At 57.6% G+C, this 16310-nt stretch overlaps 5 protein-coding genes across 5 annotated transcripts; 3 read left to right on the forward strand and 2 right to left on the reverse strand.

Moving 5' to 3' along the window:
• The first annotated feature begins 946 nt into the window (after positions 1-946).
• On the forward strand, positions 947-4790 carry FA10DRAFT_268253 (beta-sandwich domain of Sec23/24). Its single transcript, XM_025522252.1, has 3 exons — positions 947-1066; positions 1133-4521; positions 4581-4790. Exons 1-3 carry the CDS (start codon positions 997-999, stop codon positions 4689-4691), a joined length of 3570 nt encoding a protein of 1189 aa, XP_025375230.1. The 5' UTR covers positions 947-996; the 3' UTR covers positions 4692-4790.
• Positions 4791-4932: 142 nt separating this feature from the next.
• On the forward strand, positions 4933-6533 carry FA10DRAFT_268254 (putative CPC2 protein). The gene is made up of 3 exons (XM_025522253.1): positions 4933-5072; positions 5300-5715; positions 5965-6533. The coding sequence occupies exons 1-3, from the start codon at positions 4964-4966 to the stop codon at positions 6379-6381; spliced, it is 942 nt and encodes a 313-aa protein (XP_025375231.1). The 5' UTR covers positions 4933-4963; the 3' UTR covers positions 6382-6533.
• Positions 6534-6553: 20 nt separating this feature from the next.
• On the reverse strand, positions 6554-8299 carry FA10DRAFT_268256 (SET domain-containing protein). The gene is made up of 2 exons (XM_025522254.1): positions 7859-8299; positions 6554-7803 (listed from the first exon to the last, which is right to left on the reverse strand). The coding sequence occupies exons 1-2, from the start codon at positions 8290-8292 to the stop codon at positions 6579-6581; spliced, it is 1659 nt and encodes a 552-aa protein (XP_025375232.1). The 5' UTR covers positions 8293-8299; the 3' UTR covers positions 6554-6578.
• Positions 8300-8475: 176 nt separating this feature from the next.
• On the reverse strand, positions 8476-11301 carry FA10DRAFT_232436 (root hair defective 3 GTP-binding protein; the record flags this gene model as incomplete). Its single annotated transcript, XM_025518907.1, has 7 exons — positions 8476-9302; positions 9359-10073; positions 10136-10351; positions 10413-10539; positions 10600-10849; positions 10916-11007; positions 11072-11301. The coding sequence occupies 7 exons, from the start codon at positions 11299-11301 to the stop codon at positions 8476-8478; spliced, it is 2457 nt and encodes an 818-aa protein (XP_025375233.1).
• A 1441-nt stretch (positions 11302-12742) lies between these two features.
• On the forward strand, positions 12743-13804 carry FA10DRAFT_152883 (hypothetical protein). The gene has a single exon (XM_025518110.1). The coding sequence runs from the start codon at positions 12882-12884 to the stop codon at positions 13461-13463; it is 582 nt and encodes a 193-aa protein (XP_025375234.1). The 5' UTR covers positions 12743-12881; the 3' UTR covers positions 13464-13804.
• The last annotated feature ends 2506 nt before the right edge of the window (positions 13805-16310 follow it).

Genomic DNA, 16310 nt, shown 5'->3' on the forward strand with positions numbered 1-16310 from the left:
ATCAAGAAAAAGCCCGCAAAGAAGCCAGCCAAGAAGCCAGCCACGAAGGTAGGTCCACATTTGCTGTGTGGTGTCTGTCACAGCTCATCCATGTCTTTAATCTCTAGGCCGCGTCTTCTTCTTCAACTTCTAGCAAGCCAAAGCCCAAAAAGGTGACGGGCGGCAACACGGCCGCTGCAACCAAGACCAAATCGAGCACCTCTACCAAAGCCAAGAAGGCGACGACCACGGCGGCGGAGGGCAAAGCTGTATCCAAGGTATGTAGCACCATCCATCACTCTAGTAGCTCACGCAGTCACTCATAGAGGATTTTCATTGATATAAGGGCTCAAACTCTGCCTCTGGCGCCAAAAAGCCTTGACGATGTAGGAAATCGAGGTCACTCGAGCCACGTCCTATATAGTTTCATTCTTTCCTCACTATGCTACTCAAGAAGACGTCTCTCTTTCGATCATCACACAATACCGAGAAAAGAAGTAAAGAGGGCAGAAGACACGAGCGACATGAAAGTGAAGCCTACCGAGTGACCTTGCCACCATTCAGATGAAACTTGGATGCCATCGTGTCAGGTTCTACTTGATCTCTCCGTGAAAGTTTGACGAGCTTGACGTTGGTCGAGAAGGTCGAACAGGTGTGGCTCGATTGAAGATAGAGGGCAGTGTCTGTACACTGCTTCTCGCAAGTCTCTCATTTGGCTCTTGTCCAACGAAACGAGCAAGGGTTCGTTGACAACAAGGATGCACCTTGCCAAAATTTAAGCTCGCTCGCCTGCACGGCTCGGTGACACGTGGAGCGAGCGAGTGCGTGTGCGCTGGAGAGAGCGTCGACCAAACACTTTCATGGCCGACGTGTCGTCTCTCCAAGCTGATTAAAATCGCCGGCGATTAGATTCCAGAAGCTCAGAGGTCCCACCCCCTCGCCATGTCCAGCCCCCAACCCCCGCCCCCTGGGCCACATGACCAGGGACGTGGCCCTGGAGGACAGCCGCAGGCGCCAATGGGCTACGCCAGGCCTCCCCAGCAGATGATGCAGGGCCGGCCCATGCCACCCAACCCTAACTTCCAAGGTGAGACGTTGGAAATCCGTCAGCTTCTGCGTGAGGAAGATGCTCATCAGTCGGGTTTTATTGCAGGTCGACCACCTCCACCAGGACCAGGCATGCCACAAGGCAGAGCGCCCGGTGGCATTCAGCAGCCTGCCGGCATTCAGCATGCTAGGCCAAGCGTCGGGCCTTCCCAACCTGGCCCAGGTGTGAGGCCGGGAATGATGCCGCCTCAGCAGCAGGCTCCACGTCCTCCTATGGGTGTCGCGCCTCCTCAGAATGGCGCTCTGGGTCCGCGACCCAACATGCCGATGCAACCACAGCAGCAACAGCAGCAGGGGAGGCCTCCGATGCCAGCACAGACGCCGAGCCAGCAGAATCTCGCCGGCCCCATGGCTTCCATGAACCTCGGAGTGCCTGTTGAGCCGCCGGGGGCGCCCCCACCAGAACGAGGAGCAACACCAGCAGCGAGCCGATCAAAGCGATCTGCGCGCGCCTATCACCAGGATGAAGCGCCCCCGCCCATGCCGGCCGGCAATGGCGCCGGCTGGAACGACGTGCCGCATCAGCAACAGTATCCACAACAAGCGCCTCGAGGACAACAGCCCGCTTGGCAGGCGGCTGCACAAGCTCGTATCGCACAGTATGAGAACGCAGACGGGGCTGGCGGCCAAGTGGATGGGTCACTGGACCAGATTCCGGGTCAGCGCAACATGATTAGTCCCGAGCAGGCCGCCCACAACCATGCGGCAATGCGGGCTGCCGGCGGTATGGGAGCGGTGGGACAACAGCAGCAGCAACAGCACCCCGGTATGGGACAGCAACCGCAGATCCAGCAGCCGCCACACTCGGCTGGCCAGCGATTCGCAGGGCCGAGGAGCAAGATTGACCCGGACCAGATCCCCAGCCCTGTCGAGGCGCAGGATGCCGACCAGGAGTTCTTCGACCGCGAATGGTTCGCCACCTGTGGGCGTGGTGGACTGCCTCTCAGCACGACCGACTTTGGTGCCGTGGACCAGGGCAATTGCTCGCCCAAGCACATGCGCCTCACCACGTACAGCATGCCACAGACCGAGGAACTGGCCCTCACCTCGCAGCTGCCCTTGGCGATCGTCGTTCAGCCCTTTGCACAGCAGAGGCTTGACGAAGCTCCGATTCCCATCGTCGAATGTGGTCCAAGCGGGCCTCCACGGTGCAAACGGTGCCGAGCATACATTAATCCATGGGCAATCTTTGTCGAGGGAGGCCAAAAGTGGGTGTGCAACTTGTGTGGCACGGCGACCGAGGTGGCAGCCGACTACTTCTGCAACCTCGACATGCACGGGAGACGAGTCGACTTTGACGAGCGCCTGGAGCTCAGCAGGGGATCCGTCGAGTTCCGCGTGCCAAAGGAGTACTGGGCCATCCAGGCCAAGCCACCTGCCAGTGTGCTCTTGCCTGTCGCGCCGGCCAGCACAATCACTGAGACGGCCAAGCTCAGCCCCAATCCCGGCGGTGAGGGAGAGGCTTTTGCTGGCAGCACCATGGGTATGACCGGACAGGGTGGTGCGGCGGCCAAAGCTGCGACAAAGGCAGCGAGCGACGCGCTCAGCAATCTCAGCGTCGGACCAGGTCGGACTACGGTTCGAGCACCCCGGCCGATGACGTACATGTTTGCCATCGATGTGAGCTTTTCGGCGGCTCGTTGCGGAAGTCTCAAGGCATCCGTCGAGGGCATTCGCGAGTGCCTCTATGGGCCGAGGAAGCAGCCGGGTCAGGACGAGTCGGACGAGGCTGCAAACGCAGGACCTGGCTTTGGGCTCCCACATGGCAGCAAGGTCATCATCCTCACCTTCGATCGCGCTCTGCACTTCTACAACCTCCTTCCCGAGCTCGACCATGCCCAGATGCTGGTGGTGCCAGATATTGACGAGCCATTCGTGCCTCTCAGCGAAGGGCTCTTGGCCGATCCCTGGGAGTCGAGGAGCGTCATTGAGTCGCTGTTGGATAACCTTCCGAGCATCTTTGCCGAGAACATGTCCTCGGAAGCCGCGCTAGGTGCAGCAGTGCGAGGGGCACAGGCGGCCATGAGCACCATCGGCGGTCAGTGCAACATTTTCCTCTCCACCATCCCGACGGTCGGTCCAGGCGCCCTGAAGCATCGCGAGGACACGAAACTGTATGGAACTGAGAAGGAAAAGCAGCTCTTTGCGCCTCAGGATGCCTTCTACCGCGGTGTGGCCGAGGAATGCGTCGACGCGGGCATCGGCATCAACGTTTGGTTCTTCCCCAGCCAGTACATTGATGTGGCCACCGTTGGCACCCTGTGCGGCCTGACGGGCGGCGACATGTTCTTCCACCCTCGTTTCGATCCCGTCCGCGATGGCGTCAAGCTCGACGCGCAGATCAAGCGAGCCATCCTGCGCGAGTCTGGCTACAACGCGACGATGAGAATACGGTGCTCCAACGGCCTCCACGTTCAAGGCCACTATGGCAACTTCTTCCAGCGCAATACCACCGACATTGAGCTGGCCAATGTCGATGCCGACAAGGCTATCGCTGCTTCCTTCAAGCACGACGGCAAGCTCGATGAGAAGCAAGAGGCCCACTTCCAGACGGCCATTCTCTACACCTCTGCCGATGGAGAGCGAAGAGTCAGGGTCCACAACATTGCTGTGCCGGTCACGAGCCTGCTTGGCAACGTCTTCCGGTACGCCGACCTGGACAGCACCGTCGCTTACTTTACAAAGGAGTGCATCACTTTGGCGCAGTCCAAGCCGTTGCGAGAGGTGCGCCACTACCTGACGGACAAGTGTGTCAAGATCCTCCTTGCCTATAGACGCAACTGTGCCTCGTCCACGTCGCCTGGTCAGCTCATTCTTCCCGAGAGCTTCAAGCTGCTGCCTCTGTATGCGCTTGCCATCATCAAGAGCAAGGCTCTCAAGGGCGGCAATGTCACCTCCGATGTGCGGACCTACTTCATGCGATACCTCCGAGGCCTCGGGGTGGGCAACAATATGGCCATGTGCTACCCGCGAATGATTGCGCTGCACAACATGGCCGATGATGATGGCGAACCAATCAAGATTCCTCACCAGACGGAAAATGGCACGACCGAGCACATTGATGGCGCCCGCATCAAATGTCCCCCGCTGCTGCGACCGAGCTACCAGCGCATGGAGGCGCACGGTGCCTATCTCGTCGAGAACAGCGACATGTGTCTCTTGTGGCTGGGTGCGTCAGTCAGTCCGCGGTTGCTCGAAGACTTGTACGCGGTCAACAGCCTCGAGGAGCTGGACCCGAGGATGACTACGCTCCCGAAACTTCCCACGAAGCTCTCGAAGCAGGTCCGGGCTCTCGTCGCGAGCTTTGCGGCTCAGCGGCTGAAGCCGGCCTTACCTGTGCTTATTGCCAGGCAAAACAAGGATGGAACCGAGGTGGAACTTGCCAACAACCTGGTCGAGGACCAGAATAACGACGCAATGTCGTACGTCGACTACGTGAGTGCACACTTCCGTGCTTGTCTTCACTGTGTCCATCACTTATCACATTCGCACAGCTCTGCCACGTCCACCGTATCATCACAAGCGAGATGTCAGGAAACACTGGCAACTCCAAGCCAGACGACGTCGCTGGTACCGAGCACCACAGCCTCTGGAGGGGATGGTGAGAAGGCCCCATTCGGAGGCACCGTCCTCTTGTGCGCACACCGTAGGCCTGTACTTTGTTTTCCGGCGTCAAAATGAAAAAAAGAGGTTTTCTATTTCAATATTTGTGCCATGGTCCATTAGACATTCAAAGTGATTGAATCTTACCACAGGGTTAGTATTCGCCACGTGGGTGTCGTGATGGCTGCGGCTTTCGCACTAGGTGCGGACCTTCTCGAGAACGACAACGACATCGTCATTTTGTCACTACTCACCTCACGACATAGCAGCCAACATGTCTGACTCGCTCCAGTACCGCGGAGAGCTCGCCGGCCACAAGGGCTGGATCACGGCCATTGCCACGTCGAGTGAGAACCCCGACATGCTCCTGACGGCCTCGCGTGGTGAGTAGAGATGTGAAGGGCAGCGCATGACGGGCCGGACAGGGGGGTACGATGGGGGGGGGGGGGAAATTGGGGTCAAAGATGGCTAGGAAAGGGTTGATGCTAGGGAGCGGAGGCGAGGCGTGCGAGATAAAGGCTTCTCGGGAACATAGGGAGCGAGAGTCATGCGTCCCTTTTGCACAAGTCGGAAAGAGAAGGGAGAGACTGACTTTGAGGGAAAACCACAGACAAGACCATCATCGTCTGGCAGCTCACCCGCGATGACATGAGCTACGGCTACCCCAAGAGAATCCTCCACGGCCACAACCACTTCGTGTCGGACATTGTCATCTCTTCGGACGGCCAGTTTGCTCTGTCGGCCTCGTGGGACAAGACGCTCCGCCTCTGGGACCTCAACACGGGCACCACTGCTCGCCGATTCGTTGGCCACACCTCCGACGTTCTCTCCGTCAGCTTCAGCGCCGACAACAGGCAGATTGTCAGCGGTAGCCGAGACAGGACCATCAAGCTGTGGAACACGCTGGGCGAGTGCAAGTTCAACATCCAGGAGGAGGGCCACACCGAGTGGGTCAGCTGCGTTCGGTTCAGCCCGAACCCCAGCAACCCCGTCATCGTCTCGGCTGGTTGGGACAAGGTCGTCAAGGTGAGTCGATCGCATGGTGCTCTTTGGTTCTTGAAGGTGGAAGACGGAGGGGGCAAAGATGAGGAGGGAAGGACGCCGCAAAGATGAATATGGTTTTATATTTGCTACTACGGAGAGTTTCTTCGGAACCTCGGTGAGAAGAACCAATTACCACCAAGATCGCTGAGCAGCGGCAGCGGGGGGATGCTTTTCGGAACCAGCAGAGGTAGAGAAGAGTGTCACTGACCGGGTTTTGTTGTCGATGCACAGGTCTGGGAGCTGTCCAAGTGCAAGCTCAAGACGAACCACTTCGGTCACACTGGCTACATCAACACCGTCACTGTCTCGCCCGACGGGTCGCTGTGCGCCTCGGGCGGCAAGGACGGCATCACCATGCTCTGGGAGCTGTCGGACGACAAGCACCTCTACTCGCTCGAGGCCGGTGACTGCGTCAACGCCCTCGTCTTCTCGCCCAACCGCTACTGGCTGTGCGCGGCGACGGCCTCCTGCATCAAGATCTTCGACCTCGAATCCAAGTCGATCGTCGACGAGCTCAAGCCCGAGTTCGTTGGCGTTGGCAAGAACTCGGCTGACCCCGAGTGCCTGTCGCTGGCGTGGTCTGCCGACGGCTCGACGCTCTTCGCTGGTTACTCGGACGACAAGGTCAGGGTCTTCACCGTCGGCTAAACAGTAGGATAGCTTCTCTTGTTGCACCAAAATCATCTCACCTTCTGTTCTCGCTCGGCCATGTTCTCTCTCACATCCACGCCTTGTATGCATAACCACCAGACCCTGAAAAGAGACGGGGAGGGCGGCCGCCCTCCCTTATGACACCGATCTTCTCTCATGAGACCATAATGCTCAATGCTCTAGGATGACTAGTGTTACATGATGTTGTTGAACTCCTCTTCGACCTGGTTCATTTCTCGTTCCACTGTCCTGATTGACTTTTCCAAAATTATGCCTTGACCTTTCCGATACACCATGACATTGTCCACGACAGCCCGTCTTAGCGTTGGGATCGAGGCAATCTTGTCAATCCTGGTCTGCGAGTTTAAGAAGGCCGCATTCTTGGCCTCGAGCAGCTCCAAGATGACTTCGAGCGCCTCTCCCCTCGTCTGCAGTTCGTCTTCCATCTGTCCATCACCGTCGCTAGCCTGCTCCATAGGAGGAAGCAATTCGATGACTTCGGCCAAGAGTGACGGCGGGCAGGTCGTATCGGTGATCTTCCAGAAGTGCTGCTTCTTGCCATTTGGCAGGACAATGCACGACGATGCTGCCTGCCCGTCCGAGGCTTCGACAACGCCCGGCCGGATCGAGCGAGAGGTGGAGGACTGCTGTGGGCTGTTGACCGGGGCGGACGACGTTTGGGTGATGCTTGTGGGAGCTGGTGCTCCACTACCGCCGAGGACGAGGCTGACAACGTCGTCTTGCATGGCCGGATCGACAAAGGCGTACGAGGCAAGGAAGTCTTCATTGGGCTTCGGGCCATAAGAGTTGAACACCTGCTGGCCTTTAGAAAGACCGTTATGAATTGTGAGCGTCACCTTCGCCTTTTCGCTGGCGCCTTTCTCGACAGCAGACGGCTCGTGGTAGGTCCAGGTGACGGAGGCTTGGCGTGCATGATTGAAGGCGTCAAGACCTGGGATCAGGATCGGTCCCGTCAAGCTTTGCTCTCGAGGCTGGCCCACCAAACGAGGAGGGAACGCACGCGAATCGACAATGGTGGTGGCCCAACGAAAGACTCTGAGCGGTTTGTATGCCTCTTCGTCCAGATCCCACGACTGGGCTTCTCTCTCGTGGCTAAATAGAGAGCTCTCGTCTTCGTCAATGGCCGCGACGAGAGGCTCGAGCACCGCTCTCAGCTGTGCTCTGTCTGTACCCGGCTCGTCGCTATTCAATCGGGCCAACAACCATCGAACTGCTTTGCTGCAGGCTCTCCGAGTGTCTCGTCGACATTCAAGCGCATGGTAGTATAAAGGCGTGCCCACGAGGAGCTGCAGTTCATCTTTGCTGAAATGGAGCGGCGTCGGGACGTCAAGAGGCAAGACGTCGATGTAGGGAGCTCGGTCGAGGAGAGCGTCAAGCGTCGTCGGACTTTTCACCACGCTGCACGAAATGATCAGCAGCCGAATCGCTAAGGGACCTTTTGTCATGGGCTCACCTCTCCCTCGCCTTCTGTAACGACACTCCTTCTCGACTCTGGCCTTTCCTGCTTTCGAGCGCTAACCGGACCAAAAAGACATATAGCGCGACCCACTCCTTCGCCTGAAGCTGCAATTCGTCGCCGCCAGAGCCATTGTCGCCTTCATCTGTTCCCTTCGAGAAGCACCGTCGAATGGTCTCCCTAGCTTCCCATGGTGTGATCACTATGTCAACAGGCACTTCGACGGCCACGACATCGTCACCTTGCCCTTCGTGGTTGTGTCGAGAGAAGAGCGAGAGGCCCGTTGTTTCATCGTTGGCAAAGTAAAGGTCTCGATGAAATTTGCCACCTCGAGACTCGAGCCAGGTCGTAAACGCTTCGATTCGCAATCGCTCAGCTTCAGACAAGCTCGTCACCGGCGGAGCCGCCGCCACCGCCGCTGCCGTGGTCATTGTCGGTGCACTGTTAACTACGGGAAGGTCGAACCAGTCTATGAGCTTATTCTTCTGCTTATGTAACGGGCGATCATGTCGTACTCGGTCCTATTCCTCTACATCATCCATGAGAAAAACGAGGTTTAAAGATATCGTATTCATGTGCTTATGAATCGTCTAAATTATGCATGACAGGATTCATCAACTCAAGTCAGGCTTCTTCTCTTTGAGCTCGAACTCCTCGACGGGCGCTTCCTCCCTCTTGGCAGCCGGCTTCGTCGAGGGCGCTGCCGTTTCCCTCAGCATCGCAGGTTGCGGAAGAGGCTGGCTGAAGTGGTTTCGCAGCTGCTCGTCGGCCAGTCGATGTACCTCTCGTCCCACAGCCTTGGAAACCGACAAGATGGGGCCGCTCATGTTGAGTTTCCAAACAACGTAGGCGCCTGCGAGGCAGAGGACCAAGAAGGTGAAATAGAGAGGGGATCGTACCACTGCCATGAACTCGTTCCAGCCGAGCGCGACCATGACACCGTAGATCCAAACAGGCACTTGTGCAATCGAGGAGACCATGCTTCGCTTTGCCTCGACGTAGTAAGCATCAGCCTCTTTGCGGAAGCGATTGGCGACTTCGACTTTGCGCGTCTCCGAGAAGAGATTGAGAGTCGACGGGAAATCAAATTCCTCATCTTCACCACGCTCCACCATGGCAGCATGGGCAGGGTCCTCCGAGGTTGAGGGAAGTGAGACGGCCAGGTTTCGATCTGTCGGCTCAATCTTGGCGTAGATGGGCACCAGAGCTACAGTCTCGTCGCGCGCCTGCCTGAAAATGCCATCGATGTCGTCGTCTGGCTTCCAAACACGGGGCACTCCCTCATCGTCATATCGGAAGCGGTCCTCGAAGACGCTTCGTAATTTCGACATGAGCACCGTATCGGCCGTCTGCTCGTCAACCTTGGCGCGCAGCGCCAGCCAAGCTCTCCGACGGAGCGAGCTCAGCGCGACGGTGTTCTCCTCTTCGGTGCAATTAAAGCCTGCGTAACTCTGTGATTAGCAGATTGTGACAGAGAAGACTTCCGACGACACCCACTTTTCGCCTTCTTCAGGTAGCTTGACTCAGCTTTCTCCATGCTCTCGCTAAAGGAGCGCAGTACTTTGTCCCACATGTCGGTGCCTGGTCGTGCGAGGGCGAGCTCAACGGGCTCCGAGATCTCCTTCTTCAGTGTTCGCTCGATTTGCGTCACCATCTTTTTGGTTTCCTCTGCTCGGCACTGGTCGGCGATCTGCGTGACATCTTCGTTGAATTGAGCGAGCTCTTCGTCGATTGTCCAGTCCGTATCGGCCAGGCAAATTGCCGTGCTCGCAGCCCTGAAGGTCAATTCGGCCTTGGACTTTTCCCCTTCGACAACCTCGGCAAAGTCGTAATTGTCGCCCTTGAGCCTTCCAAGGACCGACTTTTTGAAAGAAGCTAGGATTGCCTTGTGAAGATTCTTGAGCTGCCCCAGGAAGAAGGGCGAGAGGGCCGCGTTGAGCTTTTCGAGCAGCTCAACGCGCTTCTTCTTGTAGACATCGGCATGGTATCTGGAGGCCTCCTTATCGAACTTCGCCAACGCCATTGACCTATGAGTTCCCATGTCCGCTCCCAGGGCCTCGAGAACGGAGCCGGCCTCGATCGGCTTGCGGAAAGCCTTGATCTCGGTTGCAAATGCGCCAAAGGCGACGCTGGCGATCTCGTCACATCGGAATTGGGCCAAGAGCTCTTGTTGAGTAGGCAGGTCGAGATCTTTGTTGGTGACGACTTGTTCCTGCAAGTCCATACATATCAGTCAGTGCGTCCTTGCTCTTGCCTCTAGGAAGAGGAACGTACCCAGATTGTCTCAAGATAGCGAGGCAGGCCATCGGCTGGGATACGTTTGTGGTACTCTGGCTTGAAGATGAAACCTTTGCTGTTACGATCCGTGAATCGAGTTCGGAGCTGTAGGACTTGCTTGTCAAACTCTTGAGGTTGGAGAAGCTTGTGTGGGAGTGTGGTAAAGTCAAAGTCGAAGAAGTCTTCGATTCTGCTGGTCTCCAAACCTTCGGGCTTGTGAAGTCGCGGTGATCAGCTTCGATGCCGGAAGAATGACCGGGAGGAGAGCACACACCTTGGAGAGCGAATCCCAGATCCGGTAGAGGTCCGCCATGAGGGTCGCGCGAAGATTCTCGAGCGGCGTGGCTCCAATGTGATCTCGGATGACGAAGAAAATTAATGTCTTGTCCTTCCCAGAGTGGCTATATTTGCCCTCTTCCCATCAGCGTCATCTTTGTCCTTGTCAAGTGAATCCCACTCACTTCTTGGCCTTTGAAGCCTGGAAAAGGCCCAGATTGACCTCAAAGACGGTCTTGAGGAGGCCCATGTTGGCGCCTTGATACAGGCCTACCTGATGCTCCCACATGTTCACGAGAAGACACTCGGCGCTGGCCATGCTGAAGAGCGCCGACTTGCGCTCGAAGTCCTGGTCCTCTCCTCGCTCCCTTCCATCGGACCCTTCCACGTCCATGACCAAGACTGGCATCGACACGCCTCGACACATCCAAATGCCTGGTCGCAGCCATTATCAGGACATCGAAGGACACTGTAATTTACCCAGGAGCTCAAATCACCCACCTTTCGTTGTCTGCCTCCTCTGTGATTCGTTCATGACATCAAATGAAGTCCCGAAGAGCTTGTTCAGGAGCGTTGATTTGCCCGTCGACTGGCTCCCTGCGCGAAGAAGTCGGTCAGAAGCGCCCTTGCCATGTAGCTCTGACCAAGCTTGAATACCCACCGACGACTGCACAGAGATCGTAGGCGAAGCCAGCATCGGCCAAATGCCATTTCTCGAGGTATTTGCCCACATCGCTATTAAACTTCTGGTCCTCGTCAACGAGCTGCATCCTCTCTGCCTGGCCTGCCGTCTCCAGTGACCCATTCTCGTTTGCCGAGGCGGCACCATTGGTATCAAGCTTGGGCTGCAAGGCCGCAGCCGACTGATTTGCAAGACCGCCCGTCATGGCGCCGGCGGCGGCCGTCGCGACACCAGCGACGCCCGTGGCGAGACCTTGTCGAGCCTCGTCGAGTGCAGCTTTCGCGTGCGAAGAGGCACCGTCGAAGGTCGAGTCGCCTTCGTCTCCAGTCTCACGAAGCAGCTGTTGAGCCGAAGCAATGTTCGTCTCCATGGTCGGTCGTCAGCTCGCGTCTCGGTGTTGCTTTCAACGAAGAGGTGGGTTCAATCAAATACAACACATACAAGCCCCGCGCAAGACTACCTCTAAAGTGCACGTGGCGCAAAGGCGCTGGCGGGTGAAAGGACTCTCTCTGCTTGACAGCTATGGCAACGCAGACCCAAGATCCTCGCGATTCCTGTCTGAGACTAAAGGGAATGATATCGACGGTCTCCTGCTTCCGAGATCTTTGCCCCGCTCGCCCTAGTTCACATCAATCATTGAGGTCGTGCTCTCCAAAGGCCGTAACCTCGTCTTGGCGTGAAGCAGAACAATGACCCTTTCCTACGATTGCCACCCTTAGCCCGTGCTGCTTGTGAGAGCTACTTGTGAGAGAGCGCCCGATGTGCTCCTTCGCACCGCACCAACAGAAGTGGGCATCAGCTGTGCTCGCTGGGCGATATGGGCGCTTTCTAAATTATCCCCTCCATGCAGTCGTGGCGGTGAAATCGCTGCGTGATGAAGACGGCAAGATCCGTACAATTTGCGGTCCCCTAATCAGAAACGCACAGGCCTATTATTCCTGGTGCCTGTACAATCGGTGGGGCTGATAGCGGTACAGCGCTGCAAGGTCTGCGAAACTTTGCATCTCACATCAGCGACGAAGGGTTGCAGTTGCACAACCGCCACCGCGGGAGGCTTTGCAAAATTAAGGATCTGATGCTGCTCATGCCAGGCAGGAGCGCTCTTTGAATCTGGAAAACTTCCTCTTCACGCTCCCCGCGCCCATGCAGAAGACGGCTGCTTAATGAGTGAAATCTTTCCTGATGGTCGGCCAATGGTCGGACGAGCATCGGGTGCAGCAATGCCGTCCACGTATACTATTACCCCGTTTCCCCCACTAGGTCATGGGCGAACTCCACCTTTTCTCGTTTCGTTCGTGTCCCGGCGAGCGTGTCGACTGGACAAATACAAAACATCTTGTTGGGGCACAGGATTTTTGTACTTTATGTCTCTTTTTTTAAACTTTTCTAAATTCAATGGCCTGTCGGTGCCTACCCTACCCTTCCGTTTTTTTCTTTTTCTCGTCGACCGCCGTACCGTCCATCTGTCGCACCTAGCTGAGCAACAAAACCGGCCAGCTCGCTACTAAGAACGGCACACTGAAGCGCTACTCGCCAGAGGCCTGCGCCATTTCGAGATTGGTTCGTTATCGTTCTCGAGCCACGTCAGCCGCACAGATTTGCGAGGGCCTATCTTTCTTCGAAGTTCCAGCCGGGTCAATGGGAGGGCGCAACACTGGCACCTAGGCCTTCACTCTCAACTATCCCTCCTCCATCTCGCTCGCGCTCGCGCTCTTCTTCTTTCTTCTCCCCATCCAACTTCTTGCCGGAGCCTTGCTGGTTCGGTCAGGCGAGGAGCAGCACACTATGGCCAGCATCCAGGCGCTCGAACAAATACACCACCCATTCGGCAGCAGTTCGGGTGACGACGCAGACTCGCCGCCGAGTCTCACTCACAGCAGCGATTCGCCCCAGTCGACGGCCGAGGAATCATCGCCCCAGCATCACCAGGACACCGTCATGGGTCAGCACAATGTTCACCCCGCGGTGTCAAAAAACGACTTTCACGCGTCGTCGTCATCGTCGTCACCGCAGGCCATCAGTGGCACCTTTTCGCCTCTGAGCAGCGCCTGGTCCGACGAACGACGCAGCAGCAGCCAGGTTAAGGACGACTCAATGACGTGGGAGTCGGCTTTTTCGCGGATGGATGAAGTCCGTCACGGCAGCGAAGACATGCGCCAGCCGAGCTACTCGAACACCGCCGCCACCTCGCCCTCGTCGGTGGATCACGAAGTCCAGCTCAGCAGCGCCCTTTCCAACGGGACCAGCCTGCAGGCATGGGCATCGGAGCAGTCGCAGGGCAGCGTCAGTGCGCACAACTATGGATGGAACAATGACAATGACGAGGCTATGTTTGACTCGCTCATCCAGGAAGACAGCTTCGAGTGAGTGGGGCCTCTGGCCGCCAGGAAATTAATTCTTTGGGCGTCGACTGACTCCCAAAACCCCAATTTCACAGGCAAACGACGTCACCAACAAGCACAAACGTCGCTTCGCCGGTCAGCAACAGGATCGCACCGCAGCTTGCCAAAGCGCTCTCCATCGACACGGCACCCAGCTCTCTACCGGCGCCCGTCAAGGAAGAGCCGAGCAGCAGCGAGCCAACACCGTCTCAGACTGCTCAGGCTTCCGACGGTGATACGCCCTCCCGACGGTTGTCAGATGCAGCAGCAGCAGCCTCAACACCGTCACAGCAGCCTCAACCACCTCGGACCAAGCTCAACGTGCCCCACTGTGGCTCCCACTACAGCCACACTACCGATGCCGACCTGCCGAGCTCGTCGACCATCATTGTCAGGCCGCCACGGAGCGAGCTTCAGAATCTTCAGGTACACGTCCATGGCATCGCCTTTGCTGGGGCCAAGTCTCGCGTTGAGACACAGATTCGCACGCGCATCGAACTCGTCAGGCCGGTGGGAAGCTCGTCTGCATCGCCCCCTTCGCAGGAGGGAGGAGGTGCTTGGGAGCGCATTGGCTCCTTCAACCATGTCAAGCTACCGCCGCTGACGGGAACGAAGAGAAAGTCTAAGAAGCACAAGCCGACGGACATCGCAGCTGAGAAGACGCTTTTCATGGACGCAACCGTCGTTCGCGCTACGCCACCTCACAACCGCATCTACGTCTGCAACAGCTGCCAGCAGCGAGAGCGCAAGCGGGCGCAGCGCAAGCGCGTCAATCACAACAAGGACCCCGGCGAAGGCGAGGGGGAGAAGTATTCGGTGGAGGACATGAAGGAGTTCGGAGTGGACCCAAGTTCTCCCGATGCTCAGCAGCAAGCTGCCCGGCGAGCAAAGGAGGAAGACGAGAAGCGTGTCGTCGTCTTCAACTGCGGTGACTTTGTCAACTTTGAGGACGGTGCCTGCGTCCTCCCCACCAGGATCACCTGCTACTGTCGACACCACGCCGAGAAGACGGGCTTCTGCCTCATCTTTACGATGCGAGACTACCGCGGCAATCTCATCGCCACCGGATCGACACCACCGATCATGATTACCGATGATCACAAGTCGGTCGCAGCCGCTCAGCTTGCCGCCGCAACAACAAGCAGCACGAGCGGCAGCAACGGCACCAATGGCAATGTGGGCTTGGGTGGGCCTCAGCTCAAGACGGTGGAGAGCGGCTCGCGAAGCCGTGGCGCTTCTGCCGAGGGCGAGGAGGACCCAAGGAGGAGGGGCAGTCAAGGGCGGAAAAAGAACCGCTCCAAGCCCTACGGTGACGCAGAGGACCGAGCACAACGAAGAAGCGCGTCCTCTTCGAGCCACGCCAACTCGCTCTCCATGACGCCCTACTCTGGCGCCACGACTCCCGCAGTGGGCCAGTCGCCTAGATCAGCCTCTGCAGACATCAACCATCCTGATTTCTGGACTGCGTTCGCTTCCATGTCTAATGCCGGTTCGTCCCAGTTGCCTTCTTCTTCGAACGGCGTGCCCTTGGAATGGGTGCAGCAGGCAGCCAACGACGCTTCGTTGTCTTCCCAGACACTCAACTTCAACCCTCAGAGTATTCCCAATTTCGACATCAACTCCTTCGCACGTTCTCTTCAGCAAAATCAACCGCAGGCTCACGAGCAGCCGTCGGTCAGCGACGAGGCGACGATGCAGCAGCTTATGGCGTTGGCTCGGTCGTTGCCTGGCATGCAGCTCATGCCTGGTACAGGTAGCTTTGCCAACCCTCCAATGCAGCAAGACCACAACCGCTCACCGCCACCGGCTATCTCAAAGCTCATTCCGGGCGAAGGACCCATCAGTGGCGGCATCGAGGTCACGGTTCTGGGCGAGAACTTTGTCGATGGCCTGACGTGCCTCTTTGGCGACCAACCTGCCACTAGCACAAAGGTGTGGGGTGCCAACACACTACTGTGCATCCTCCCTCCCAGTGCATCGCCTGGCCCAGTGGCTGTCACGATCAAAGGCGAACAGGAAGATGGCAACGCAGGCCGCAGTCACCCTCTGCAGCTCTTCACCTATACCGACACGAACGATCGCGCACTTATGGAGCTTGCGTTGCAGGTGGTTGGGATGCAGATGACGGGCACGATGCAGACAGCCAGAGATGTAGCCATGCGCGTTGTTGGCTCTGGTGGCGGTGTATCGATGGGAAGCAATGGCCAGCAGTCCAATGGTGGCAGCAGCGGCAGCAACAACAGTCTCGCACGCGACGCGGTCGCTGGTCTGTTCGGTGGAGCCGGATCCTCATCTACCTCTTTCCAGAGTAGCGTGATCCAGTTCCTCTCATTGCTCGACGTGGAAGAGCACTGCCGGCGCAGAGATGCCATCCGGTTGGCTAATCGTCAGGGCCACACTCTCTTGCACCTGGCCGTTATGCTTGGCCACCATCGACTCGTCCAGAATCTTCTTGCTCGAGGATGCCCTGCCAATGCTAGGGACCACAACGGTTATACGGCCCTGCACTTTGCCGCGCTACACGGACGAATGACGATTGCCCGCCTACTTCTGGCCCATGGCGCGCGCGACAATGTCATGTGCGAAGAGGGCAAACTCGCCATCGAGGTGGCCCGCGAGAGGGAGCAGGTCGATGTCGAGCTTCTCCTCGAAGACAATCTGTCGATCTCTGCTGCTGCCGTGCTCGACGAGAATGCAACGACATATGGCAGTATAAAGGACTCTGGCGTCTCAATGGGCGGCGACTGGTCTGACGACGGATCGGCCGAGATCGACGAAGGGAACATCAGCTCCTCGCTCGACGATGATGACGAGCTTCCGTCGTTTGACGCCG

This window comes from Acaromyces ingoldii, assembly GCF_003144295.1.
Source record: "Acaromyces ingoldii strain MCA 4198 unplaced genomic scaffold FA10scaffold_5, whole genome shotgun sequence".
Classification (NCBI taxonomy): domain Eukaryota; kingdom Fungi; phylum Basidiomycota; class Exobasidiomycetes; order Exobasidiales; family Cryptobasidiaceae; genus Acaromyces; species Acaromyces ingoldii.

Coding starts and splice junctions, on each gene's coding strand:
- FA10DRAFT_268253 (XM_025522252.1), top strand. CDS start 997: ATGGGCTACGCCAGGCCTCCCCAGCAGATGATGCAGGGCCGGCCCATG. Junction 1,067..1,132: donor ACCCAACCCTAACTTCCAAG/GTGAGACGTTGG, acceptor GTTTTATTGCAG/GTCGACCACCTCCACCAGGA. Junction 4,522..4,580: donor CAATGTCGTACGTCGACTAC/GTGAGTGCACAC, acceptor ACATTCGCACAG/CTCTGCCACGTCCACCGTAT.
- FA10DRAFT_268254 (XM_025522253.1), top strand. CDS start 4,964: ATGTCTGACTCGCTCCAGTACCGCGGAGAGCTCGCCGGCCACAAGGGC. Junction 5,073..5,299: donor GCTCCTGACGGCCTCGCGTG/GTGAGTAGAGAT, acceptor GGAAAACCACAG/ACAAGACCATCATCGTCTGG. Junction 5,716..5,964: donor GTTGGGACAAGGTCGTCAAG/GTGAGTCGATCG, acceptor GTCGATGCACAG/GTCTGGGAGCTGTCCAAGTG.
- FA10DRAFT_268256 (XM_025522254.1), bottom strand. CDS start 8,292: ATGACCACGGCAGCGGCGGTGGCGGCGGCTCCGCCGGTGACGAGCTTG. Junction 7,804..7,858: donor TTACAGAAGGCGAGGGAGAG/GTGAGCCCATGA, acceptor CATTTCGTGCAG/CGTGGTGAAAAGTCCGACGA.
- FA10DRAFT_152883 (XM_025518110.1), top strand. CDS start 12,882: ATGGCCAGCATCCAGGCGCTCGAACAAATACACCACCCATTCGGCAGC.